This window comes from Salmo trutta, chromosome 22 (assembly GCF_901001165.1).
Source record: "Salmo trutta chromosome 22, fSalTru1.1, whole genome shotgun sequence".
Taxonomy (NCBI): domain Eukaryota; kingdom Metazoa; phylum Chordata; class Actinopteri; order Salmoniformes; family Salmonidae; genus Salmo; species Salmo trutta.
This window is the reverse complement of record NC_042978.1, coordinates 51796819-51810024: the sequence shown is the minus strand read 5'-3', so window position 1 is coordinate 51810024 and position 13206 is coordinate 51796819. Positions and strand designations below refer to the sequence as shown.

At 50.1% G+C, this 13206-nt stretch overlaps 1 protein-coding gene and 1 non-coding gene across 2 annotated transcripts in view; both read left to right on the top strand.

Annotated features, from left to right (window-relative positions):
- Nucleotides 1–13202, top strand: part of LOC115158924 (cytoplasmic FMR1-interacting protein 1 homolog) — a gene marked incomplete at its 5' end in the record, with an annotated part of 17019 nt that extends 3817 nt beyond the window's left edge. The window contains 8 exon segments of the mRNA XM_029708361.1: nt 1055–1198; nt 3391–3481; nt 3632–3762; nt 9283–9355; nt 9459–9553; nt 11021–11259; nt 11568–11715; nt 12177–13202. Coding sequence (XP_029564221.1) covers nt 1055–1198; nt 3391–3481; nt 3632–3762; nt 9283–9355; nt 9459–9553; nt 11021–11259; nt 11568–11715; nt 12177–12341 — 1086 coding nt within the window.
- On the top strand, nt 11764–11836 carry trnaa-ugc (transfer RNA alanine (anticodon UGC)). The gene has a single exon. It is a non-coding gene; the product is annotated as a tRNA-Ala (tRNA).
- Nucleotides 13203–13206: the final 4 nt, after the last annotated feature.

Below are 13206 nucleotides of genomic sequence, written 5' to 3'. Positions count from 1 at the left end.
GGTGTAGCGTAGGGTCTACCAGGTGTAGCGTAGGGTCTGCCAGGTGTGGCGTAGGGTCTGCCAGGTGTGGCGTAGGGTCTGCCAGGTGTGGCGTAGGGTCTGCCAGGTGTGGCGTAGGGTCAGCCAGGTGTAGCGTAGGGTCTACCAGGTGTAGCGTAGGGTTTACCAGGTGTACAGTAGTGTCTACCAGGTGTAGCATAGGGTTTACCAGGTGGACAGTAGGGTTTACCAGGTGGACAGTAGGGTTTACCAGGTGGACAGTAGTGTCTACCAGGTGGACAGTAGTGTCTACCAGGTGGACAGTAGTGTCTACCAGGTGGACAGTAGGGTCTACCAGGTGTACAGTAGGGTCTACCAGGTGTACAGTAGGGTCTACCAGGTGTACAGTAGGGTCTGCATCGTGGGGACCATATTAAACTACAGCAGGCAGGAACAACAGTCTGCAGTCATTTCTATTCCTTTCATGTATCACGTGAAATCAAAATTAATGACATTATCCTCATGTTTACACTCCTCTGTTTTGATATGCATATCTACAGGCCCTTAATAACTTCCTGTCTCTGTCTCCCCTCTACAGGCTCTGAACCTGGCCTACAGCAGTATCTTTGGTTTCTACAGGTCCTTAACTTCCTGTCTCCCCTCTCCCCTCTCTACAGGCTCTGAACCTGGCCTACAGCAGTATCTTTGGTTTTCTACAGGTCCTTAACTTCCTGTCTCTGTCTCCCCTCTCTACAGGCTCTGAACCTGGCCTACAGCAGTATCTTTGGTTTCTACAGGTCCTTAACTTCCTGTCTCTGTCTCCCCTCTCCCCTCTCTACAGGCTCTGAACCTGGCCTACAGCAGTATCTTTGGTTTCTACAGGTCCTTAACTTCCTGTCTCTGTCTCCCCTCTCTCCAGGCTCTGAACCTGGCCTACAGCAGTATCTTTGGTTTCTACAGGTCCTTAACTTCCTGTCTCTGTCTCCCCTCTCTCCAGGCTCTGAACCTGGCCTACAGCAGTATCTTTGGTTTCTACAGGTCCTTAACTTCCTGTCTCTGTCTCCCCTCTCTACAGGCTCTGAACCTGGCCTACAGCAGTATCTTCGGTTTCTACAGACACTTTGTTGGTCCTCCTCACATCAAGGCCATGTGCCGTCTGCTGGGGTACCAGGGCATCGCTGTGGTCATGGAGGAGCTGCTCAAAGTGGTCAAGAGCCTGGTGAGAAAGGAGAGGGGTGGAGGAGGGATGGAGGGGTGGAGGAGGGATGGAGGGGAGGATGGATGAGGGGAGGAGGGGTGGAGGGATGGGGGGTGGAGGGATGGGATGGAGGGATGGGTGAGGGATGGGGGGAGGAGGGATGGGATGGAGGGATGGGTGAGGGATGGGGGGAGGAGGGATGGGAGAGGAGGGGTGGAGGGATGGGATGGAGGGATGGGAGAGGAGGGGTGGAGGGATGGAGGGATGGGATGGAGGGATGCGTGAGGGATGGGGGGAGGAGGGATGGGAGAGGAGGGGTGGAGGGATGGAGGGATGGGATGGAGGGATGCGTGAGGGATGGGAGAGGAGGGGTGGAGGGATGGAGGGATGGATGGAGGAATGGGGTGGAGGAGGGGTAGAGGGGTGGAGGAGGGGTGGGTAGAGGGATGGAGGGGAGGAAAGGGGATGGAGGGGTGGGATGGAGGGTGTGGCAGGATGTAGGAGAATGAGCATTTCCTGTTTAGCGTTGTGTTCAGTAATGGGCTACTTCCCTCAGCTCCAATGGTACGACTATATACCATCATGCAGTATGTTATTAACCCTGTCTCTCCCCCTCAGCTCCAGGGGACCATCATGCAGTATGTTATTAACCCTGTCTCTCCCCCTCAGCTCCAGGGGACCATCATGCAGTATGTTATTAACCCTGTCTCTCCCTTCAGCTCCAGGGGACCATCATGCAGTATGTTATTAACCCTGTCTCTCCCCTCAGCTCCAGGGGACCATCATGCAGTATGTTATTAACCCTGTCTCTCCCCCTCAGCTCCAGGGGACCATCATGCAGTATGTTATTAACCCTGTCTCTCCCCCCTCAGCTCCAGGGGACCATCATGCAGTATGTTATTAACCCTGTCTCTCCCCTCAGCTCCAGGGGACCATCATGCAGTATGTCATTAACCCTGTCTCTCCCCCCTCAGCTCCAGGGGACCATCATGCAGTATGTTATTAACCCTGTCTCTCCCCCTCAGCTCCAGGGGACCATCATGCAGTATGTTATTAACCCTGTCTCTCCCCTCAGCTCCAGGGGACCATCATGCAGTATGTTATTAACCCTGTCTCTCCCCCCTCAGCTCCAGGGGACCATCATGCAGTATGTTATTAACCCTGTCTCCCCCCTCAGCTCCAGGGGACCATCATGCAGTATGTTATTAACCCTGTCTCTCCCCCTCAGCTCCAGGGGACCATCATGCAGTATGTTATTAACCCTGTCTATCTCTCCCCCCTCAGCTCCAGGGGACCATCATGCAGTATGTTATTAACCCTGTCTCTCCCCCCTCAGCTCCAGGGGACCATCATGCAGTATGTTATTAACCCTGTCTCTCCCCCCTCAGCTCCAGGGGACCATCATGCAGTATGTTATTAACCCTGTCTCTCCCTTCAGCTCCAGGGGACCATCATGCAGTATGTTATTAACCCTGTCTCTCCCCCTCAGCTCCAGGGGACCATCATGCAGTATGTTATTAACCCTGTCTCTCTCCCCTCAGCTCCAGGGGACCATCATGCAGTATGTTATTAACCCTGTCTCTCCCCCTCAGCTCCAGGGGACCATCATGCAGTATGTTATTAACCCTGTCTCTCCCCCCTCAGCTCCAGGGGACCATCATGCAGTATGTTATTAACCCTGTCTCTCCCCCTCAGCTCCAGGGGACCATCATGCAGTATGTTATTAACCCTGTCTCTCTCCCCCTCAGCTCCAGGGGACCATCATGCAGTATGTTATTAACCCTGTCTCTCCCCCCTCAGCTCCAGGGGACCATCATGCAGTATGTTATTAACCCTGTCTCTCCCCCCTCGGCTCCAGGGGACCATCATGCAGTATGTTATTAACCCTGTCTCTCCCCCTCAGCTCCAGGGGACCATCATGCAGTATGTTATTAACCCTGTCTATCTCTCCCCCCCTCAGCTCCAGGGGACCATCATGCAGTATGTTATTAACCCTGTCTCTCCCCCTCAGCTCCAGGGGACCATCATGCAGTATGTTATTAACCCTGTCTCCCCCCTCAGCTCCAGGGGACCATCATGCAGTATGTTATTAACCCTGTCTCTCCCCCTCAGCTCCAGGGGACCATCATGCAGTATGTTATTAACCCTGTCTCCCCCCTCAGCTCCAGGGGACCATCATGCAGTATGTTATTAACCCTGTCTCTCCCCCTCAGCTCCAGGGGACCATCATGCAGTATGTGAAGACCCTGATGGAGGTGATGCCTAAGATCTGTCGTCTCCCTCGCCACGAATACGGCTCCCCTGGTGAGTCATGAGAGGGTTGCTTTCATCAATGTCTTGACAGATCTTTATATAATTAAAGGTTTTAGCAAGGCCAAGTAGACTACAGTTGCTAGCCATTAATCGATCTCTTTGATTTGATTAGCTGATGTAGCTGTCTCTCCTCCCTGCCAGGTATCCTGGAGTTTTTCCACCATCAGCTGAAGGACATAGTGGAGTACGCCGAACTGAAGACTGTCTGTTTCCAGAACCTCAGAGAAGTCGGCAATGCTCTGCTCTTCTGTCTGCTCAGCGAACAGAGCCTGGTAAGAACCTTGACCACTACGGCAGCGCCACCTTGTGTCAGTGATTGGGATAAAACAACCGATAGCCAGCCATTCTTCTTCACTGGGCTAGATGGTGACTTCAGAAAGTATTTATACACCCTCGACTTATTCCATATTTTGTTGTTACAGCCGGAATAAATAAAAACATCTCACTCATCTACACACAAAACCCCCATAATGAAAAAGTGAAAACTTGTTTTTTTGGGGGGGGGGGCGGCAGGTAGCCTAGTGGTTAGAGGGGAGGGGCGGCAGGTAGCCTAGTGGTTAGAGGGGAGGGGCGGCAGGTAGCCTAGTGGTTAGAGGGGAGGGGCGGCAGGTAGCCTAGTGGTTAGAGCGTTGGGCCAATAATTGAAAAGTTTCTAGATCGAATCCCCGAGCTGACAAGGTAAAAATGTGTCGTTTTGCCCCTGAACAAGGCAGTTAACCCACTGTTCCTAGACCGTCATTGAAAATAAGAATTTGTTCTTAACTGACTTGCCTTGTTAAATAAAGGTTAAATGTTTTTAGAAATCTTATTGAAAATTAAATACATTAAGTATTCACACGTTAGAATCACTTTTGTCAGTGATTACAGCTGTGAGTCTTCCTGGGTACGCCTCTAAGAGCTGTGAGTCTTTCTGCGTACGTCTCTAAGAGCTGTGAGTCTTCCTGGGTAAGTCTCTAAGAGCTTTGCACACCTGGATTGAACTATATTTGCAAGCTCGTTGTTCAAAATTTCTAGACAGCCATTTTCAAGTTTTGCCATAGATTTTCAAGACAATTTATGTCACACCTGTAGGCCACTCAGGAACATTCAGTGTAGTTTTGGTAAGCAACTCCAGTCTATATTTGGCCTTGTGTGTTTTAGGTTATTGTCCCGCTGAAAAAGTTAATTCATCTCCCAGTGTCTGTTTGAAAGCAGACTGAACCAGGTTTTCCTCTGGGACTTTTCCTGTGCTGAGCTCTATTCTGTTTCTTTTTATCCTAAACAACTCCTCAGTCCTTAACGATTACAAGCATACCCATAACATGATGCAGCCACCACTGCGCTTGAAAATATGAAGAGGTACTACCCCTTTTTTACATTTACATTTTAGTCATTTAGCAGACACTCTTATCCAGAGCGACTTACAGTAGTGAATGCATACATTTCATACATGGCCCCCCTTGGGAATCGAACCCACAACCCTGGCGTTGCAAACACCATGCTCTACCAACTGAGCTACAGATCGAGGCTGGTGTAAGCCAGTATGAGGGTTAGGCTTATGGCTTCCACCAGCCACCTTTCATTCTAGCCTGAGAGCTAACCCTCATACTGGCTTCCACCTTTCATTCTAGCCTGAGAGCTAACCCTCATACTGGCTTCCACCTTTCATTCTAGTCTGAGAGCTAACCCTCATACTGGCTTCCACCTTTCATTCTAGCCTGAGAGCTAACCCTCATACTGGCTTCCACCTTTCATTCTAGCCTGAGAGCTAACCCTCCATACTGGCTTCCACCAGCCACCTTTCATTCTAGCCTGAGAGCTAACCCTCATACTGGCTTCCACCTTTCATTCTAGCCTGAGAGCTAACCCTCCATACTGGCTTCCACCAGCCACCTTTCATTCTAGCCTGAGAGCTAACCCTCCATACTGGCTTCCACCTTTCATTCTAGCCTGAGAGCTAACCCTCCATACTGGCTTCCACCAGCCACCTTTCATTCTAGCCTGAGAGCTAACCCTCTTACTGGCTTCCACCTTTCATTCTAGCCTGAGATCTAACCCTCCATACTGGCTTCCACCAGCCTCTTTTCATTCTAGCCTGAGAGCTAACCCTCCATACTGGCTTCCACCTTTCATTCTAGCCTGAGAGCTAACCCTCCATACTGGCTTCCACCTTTCATTCTAGCCTGAGAGCTAACCCTCTTACTGGCTTCCACCAGCCACCTTTCATTCTAGCCTGAGAGCTAACCCTCATACTGGCTTCCACCTTTCATTCTAGCCTGAGAGCTAACCCTCATACTGGCTTCCACCAGCCACCTTTCATTCTAGCCTGAGAGCTAACCCTCATACTGGCTTCCACCTTTCATACTAGCCTGAGAGCTAACCCTCATACTGGCTTCCACCAGCCTCCTTTCATTCTAGCCTGAGAGCTAACCCTCATACTGGCTTCCACCTTTCATTCTAGCCTGAGAGCTAACCCTCATACTGGCTTCCACCTTTCATTCTAGCCTGAGAGCTAACCCTCCATACTGGCTTCCACCTTTCATTCTAGCCTGAGAGCTAACCCTCATACTGGCTTCCACCAGCCACCTTTCATTCTAGCCTGAGAGCTAACCCTCCATACTGGCTTCCACCTTTCATTCTAGCCTGAGAGCTAACCCTCATACTGGCTTCCACCTTTCATTCTAGCCTGAGAGCTAACCCTCCATACTGGCTTCCACCTTTCATTCTAGCCTGAGAGCTAACCCTCCATACTGGCTTCCACCTTTCATTCTAGCCTGAGAGCTAACCCTCTTACTGGCTTCCACCTTTCATTCTAGCCTGAGAGCTAACCCTCCATACTGGCTTCCACCTTTCATTCTAGCCTGAGAGCTAACCCTCATACTGGCTTCCACCTTTCATTCTAGCCTGAGAGCTAACCCTCATACTGGCTTCCACCTTTCATTCTAGCCTGAGAGCTAACCCTCATACTGGCTTCCACCAGCCTCCTTTCATTCTAGCCTGAGAGCTAACCCTCCATACTGGCTTCCACCAGCCACCTTTCATTCTAGCCTGAGAGCTAACCCTCATACTGGCTTCCACCTTTCATTCTAGCCTGAGAGCTAACCCTCCATACTGGCTTCCACCAGCCACCTTTCATTCTAGCCTGAGAGCTAACCCTCCATACTGGCTTCCACCTTTCATTCTAGCCTGAGAGCTAACCCTCCATACTGGCTTCCACCAGCCACCTTTCATTCTAGCCTGAGAGCTAACCCTCTTACTGGCTTCCACCTTTCATTCTAGCCTGAGATCTAACCCTCCATACTGGCTTCCACCAGCCTCCTTTCATTCTAGCCTGAGAGCTAACCCTCATACTGGCTTCCACCTTTCATTCTAGCCTGAGAGCTAACCCTCATACTGGCTTCCACCTTTCATTCTAGCCTGAGAGCTAACCCTCCATACTGGCTTCCACCAGCCACCTTTCATTCTAGCCTGAGAGCTAACCCTCATACTGGCTTCCACCTTTCATTCTAGCCTGAGAGCTAACCCTCCATACTGGCTTCCACCAGCCACCTTTCATTCTAGCCTGAGAGCTAACCCTCCATACTGGCTTCCACCTTTCATTCTAGCCTGAGAGCTAACCCTCCATACTGGCTTCCACCAGCCACCTTTCATTCTAGCCTGAGAGCTAACCCTCTTACTGGCTTCCACCTTTCATTCTAGCCTGAGATCTAACCCTCCATACTGGCTTCCACCAGCCTCTTTTCATTCTAGCCTGAGAGCTAACCCTCCATACTGGCTTCCACCTTTCATTCTAGCCTGAGAGCTAACCCTCCATACTGGCTTCCACCTTTCATTCTAGCCTGAGAGCTAACCCTCTTACTGGCTTCCACCAGCCACCTTTCATTCTAGCCTGAGAGCTAACCCTCATACTGGCTTCCACCTTTCATTCTAGCCTGAGAGCTAACCCTCATACTGGCTTCCACCAGCCACCTTTCATTCTAGCCTGAGAGCTAACCCTCATACTGGCTTCCACCTTTCATACTAGCCTGAGAGCTAACCCTCATACTGGCTTCCACCAGCCTCCTTTCATTCTAGCCTGAGAGCTAACCCTCATACTGGCTTCCACCTTTCATTCTAGCCTGAGAGCTAACCCTCATACTGGCTTCCACCTTTCATTCTAGCCTGAGAGCTAACCCTCCATACTGGCTTCCACCTTTCATTCTAGCCTGAGAGCTAACCCTCATACTGGCTTCCACCAGCCACCTTTCATTCTAGCCTGAGAGCTAACCCTCCATACTGGCTTCCACCTTTCATTCTAGCCTGAGAGCTAACCCTCATACTGGCTTCCACCTTTCATTCTAGCCTGAGAGCTAACCCTCCATACTGGCTTCCACCTTTCATTCTAGCTTGAGAGCTAACCCTCCATACTGGCTTCCACCTTTCATTCTAGCCTGAGAGCTAACCCTCTTACTGGCTTCCACCTTTCATTCTAGCCTGAGAGCTAACCCTCCATACTGGCTTCCACCTTTCATTCTAGCCTGAGAGCTAACCCTCATACTGGCTTCCACCTTTCATTCTAGCCTGAGAGCTAACCCTCATACTGGCTTCCACCTTTCATTCTAGCCTGAGAGCTAACCCTCATACTGGCTTCCACCAGCCTCCTTTCATTCTAGCCTGAGAGCTAACCCTCCATACTGGCTTCCACCAGCCTCCTTTCATTCTAGCCTGAGAGCTAACCCTCCATACTGGCTTCCACCAGCCACCTTTCATTCTAGCCTGAGAGCTAACCCTCCATACTGGCTTCCACCTTTCATTCTAGCCTGAGAGCTAACCCTCATACTGGCTTCCACCTTTCATTCTAGCCTGAGAGCTAACCCTCTTACTGGCTTCCACCTTTCATTCTAGCCTGAGAGCTAACCCTCCATACTGGCTTCCACCTTTCATTCTAGCCTGAGAGCTAACCCTCATACTGGCTTCCACCTTTCATTCTAGCCTGAGAGCTAACCCTCATACTGGCTTCCACCTTTCATTCTAGCCTGAGAGCTAACCCTCATACTGGCTTCCACCAGCCTCCTTTCATTCTAGCCTGAGAGCTAACCCTCTTACTGGCTTCCACCAGCCTCCTTTTATTCTAGCCTGAGAGCTAACCCTCCATACTGGCTTCCACCTTTCATTCTAGCCTGAGAGCTAACCCTCCATACTGGCTTCCACCTTTCATTCTAGCCTGAGAGCTAACCCTCCATACTGGCTTCCACCTTTCATTCTAGCCTGAGAGCTAACCCTCCATACTGGCTTCCACCAGCCTCCTTTCATTCTAGCCTGAGAGCTAACCCTCCATACTGGCTACCACCAGCCACCTTTCATTCTAGCCTGAGAGCTAACCCTCATACTGGCTTCCACCTTTCATTCTAGCCTGAGAGCTAACCCTCATACTGGCTTCCACCAGCCACCTTTCATTCTAGCCTGAGAGCTAACCCTCATACTGGCTTTCTAAAGACTATTATTTCATACAGAGTGCATCCATGCAACTTATTATTTAACTACTGAACTTATTTCGGCTTGCCGTAACAAAAGGGTTTGAATACTTATTGACTCAAGGACATTTCAGCGTTTCATTTTTAATTCATTTGTAAAAATGTCTAAACATAATTTCACTTTGACATTATGGAGTATTGTGTGTGTTGGTCAGTGATACAACATCTCAATGTAATCCATGTTAAATTCAGGCTGTAACAACAAAATGTGGAGAATGTCCTTTTGTGTGAATACATTCTGAAGAGACTAGCTGTGACGATCCTCTCGTACATGACCTGAGGTTATGTGTTTCCTCTCAGTCTCAGGAGGAAGTTTGTGACCTGCTTCACGCCGCACCATTCCAGAACATTCTGCCCAGGGTCCATGTCAAAGGTAATAATGTCTTTATTTATTCATCTCTTTATCTGTCTCAGTGGATCACTGAATCTTTTGGCGAGTGAATGTCTGTCTGAGTGGATCTCTTGTCTCTTCTCAGAGGGTGAGCGTCTTGATGCCAAGATGAAACGTCTGGAGGCTAAATACACAGCCCTGCACCTGGTTCCACTGATAGAACGCCTGGGAACCCCACAGGTACACTGCCTTAGATAACACCAGCCCTGGGAACCATCACTGCCTTAGTTAACACCAGCCCTGGGAACCCCACAGGTACACTGCCTTAGATAACACCAGCCCTGGGAACCATCACTGCCTTAGTTAACACCAGCCCTGGGAACCATCACTGCCTTAGTTAACACCAGCCCTGGGAACCCCACTGCCTTAGTTAACACCAGCCCTGGGAACCCCACAGGTACACTGCCTTAGTTAACACCAGCCCTGGGAACCATCACTGCCTTAGTTAACACCAGCCCTGGGAACCATCACTGCCTTAGTTAACACCAGCCCTGGGAACCATCACTGCCTTAGTTAACACCAGCCCTGGGACCCATCACTGCCTTAGTTACCACCAGCCCTGGGACCCATCACTGCCTTAGTTAACACCAGCCCTGCACCTGGTAACCATCACTGCCTTAGTTAACACCAGCCCTGCACCTGGGAACCATCACTGCCTTAGTTAACACCAGCCCTGCACCTGGGAACCATCACTGCCTTAGTTAACACCAGCCCTGCACCTGGTAACCCCACTGCCTTAGTTAACACCAGCCCTGGGAACCATCACTGCCTTAGTTAACACCAGCCCTGCACCTGGGAACCCCACTGCCTTAGTTAACACCAGCCCTGCACCTGGGAACCCCACTGCCTTAGTTAACACCAGCCCTGCACCTGGGAACCCCACTGCCTTAGTTAACACCAGCCCTGCACCTGGGAACCCCACTGCCTTAGTTAACACCAGCCCTGGGAACCATCACTGCCTTAGTTAACACCAGCCCTGCACCTGGGAACCATCACTGCCTTAGTTAACACCAGCCCTGGGAACCATCACTGCCTTAGTTAACACCAGCCCTGCACCTGGTAACCATCACTGCCTTAGTTAACACCAGCCCTGCACCTGGGAACCATCACTGCCTTAGTTAACACCAGCCCTGCACCTGGGAACCATCACTGCCTTAGTTAACACCAGCCCTGCACCTGGTAACCCCACTGCCTTAGTTAACACCAGCCCTGGGAACCATCACTGCCTTAGTTAACACAAGCCCTACACCTGGGAACCCCACTGCCTTAGTTAACACCAGCCCTGCACCTGGGAACCCCACTGCCTTAGTTAACACCAGCCCTGCACCTGGGAACCATCACTGCCTTAGTTAACACCAGCCCTGCACCTGGTAACCATCACTGCCTTAGTTAACACCAGCCCTGGGAACCATCACTGCCTTAGTAAACACCAGCCCTGCACCTGGGAACCCCACTGCCTTAGTTAACACCAGCCCTGGGAACCATCACTGCCTTAGTTAACACCAGCCCTGCACCTGGGAACCCCACTGCCTTAGTTAACACCAGCCCTGCACCTGGGAACCCCACTGCCTTAGTTAACACCAGCCCTGCACCTGGGAAGCCCATATTTCTGTGGCTGTACACTGAATCTCGTTCTCCCCCCTGTAGCAAATAGCCATAGCTCGTGAAGGCGACCTGCTGACCAAAGAGCGTCTGTGCTGCGGCCTGTCCATGTTCGAGGTCATCCTGACTCGCGTCCGCGGTTTCCTGGACGACCCCATCTGGCGCGGCCCGTTGCCCAGCAACGGCGTGATGCACGTGGACGAGTGCGTGGAGTTCCACCGGCTGTGGAGCGCCATGCAGTTTGTTTACTGCATCCCTGTCGGAGCACACGAGTTCACCGTGGAGTGAGTAGTGACACAGCGTCGCTCTAGAAGGATCTCTGAGGGGGTTTACACTGCTCTGTATAGAGGGGAGGGATCTCCACTGCTCTGTATAGAGGGGAGGGATCTCCACTGCTCTGTATAGAGGGGAGGGATCTCCACTGCTCTGTATAGAGGGGAGGGATCTCCACTGCTCTGTATAGAGGGGAGGGATCTCCACTGCTCTGTATAGAGGGGAGGGATCTCCGCTGCTCTGTATAGAGGGGAGGGATCTCCACTGCTCTGTACGGTCTCCACTGGGCTGGGTATATAACCTGTGTTGTATTTTCCAGGCAGTGTTTCGGGGACGGTCTCCACTGGGCTGGATGTATGATCATCTCCCTACTGGGTCAACAGAGACGCTTCGACATCCTGGACTTCAGCTATCACCTGCTGAAGGTGCAGAAACACGATGGAAAAGATGAGATCATCAAGAGTGTGGTGAGTGGAGGGTTCAGGGTTCAGGGGTCAGCAACACTAGAACCTAGGTCCCGTGTGGCTCAGTTGGTAGAGCATGGTGTTTGCAACGCCAGGGTTGTGGGTTCGATTCCCATCGGGGGGACCAGTACGGGGAGAAAAAAAAATGTATGAAATGTATGCATTCACTACTGTAAGTCGCTCTGGATAAGAGCGTCTACTAAATGACTAAAATGTAAACTTCAGACCCCAAACATATTCATTAGTGCAAACCGTAGCAAAAACGTTTTGCAACGAGAACTAACATTTCTCATTGGATAAGTTCTGGTCCAGTCCCTTACCTTTGCTTCCTCGTCAATATGACCATGGACACGGTTTTTGATTTTGATTTTCAAGGGGGTGTCATGCTTGGGTCTTTCTGGTGTCCACCTCTGTCTTCTAGATCAGAACAATGATCTTCATCACTTTCCCTCTTCCCTCCTCAGCCTCTTAAGAAGATGGTGGACAGAATCCGCAAGTTCCAGGTCCTGAACGATGAGATCTTTGCCATCCTGAACAAGTACCTGAAGTCAGGTGATGGAGAGAACATGCCGGTGGAGCATGTCCGCTGCTTCCAGCCTCCTATCCACCAATCCCTGGCCAGCAACTGAGATTGACATCGTGTGTCTGAAAATGGCACCCTATGCCCTATATAGGACACTACTTTATATAAAACGCCACTATAGGGAATAGGGTGCCTTTTGGAACGTAACCCAATCAGACACACAATATTCCTTCATCTGCTTCTTCTACCTTCTTTAGGTTTTAAAAAGCAGCTCTGGACCATGAGACTAAAGCCTTGTTCACACTTCCTGCTCAAATCAGACAAGTCGTTAGCTGACATAGTAACAACAGGTGTGTGTGTGTGTGCTGATTGGTGGTGATAAAACGAGTCCTCTCTTGCTAGCCACAGCGGTCAACTAGCTAGCTGTTTGGCTTTCTAGCGCATTCACTCATTTGTTTCTAAAATAACTAGCTAGTTAGTTACCACATGTTCTTGTCAAACTGTCAAGAGTAGCTAGCAAGCAACGTTGGGGAAATAAATCAGATTTGACCGTTCAGGTAAGTCCCCTACAAAATGTGGTTTGAAATATCTGCTTCCATGTGCTTTTTTTTGGGCTGTTCAGACCGCAGGAAACAGATTGAGTCACTTCAAACTGCCAGTGTGAACAAGGTTTGAGGTCTTAACTTTCCTTTACTGTTTGTACCCAATTGTGCCTTATGATCATAATAACTGTTTTCATTCTAAACTCTTCTGTGTTTTATGGAGCATTGAAAACTATCAAGTGATTATTTAAAGGGGGTTTGCGGTGGTGGGATGTAATTGGTGAACAGTAGCCAATGAGAAGTAGTATGGATTGTTAAACATTAGAAGCTTAAAAGGAAATCTGGAAAATAACCAAGTTCTTATACCCATTTATTCACTGTGCCTTTTTGAATCATTTTTAATTCAATAAATATATAACAAATTCTATG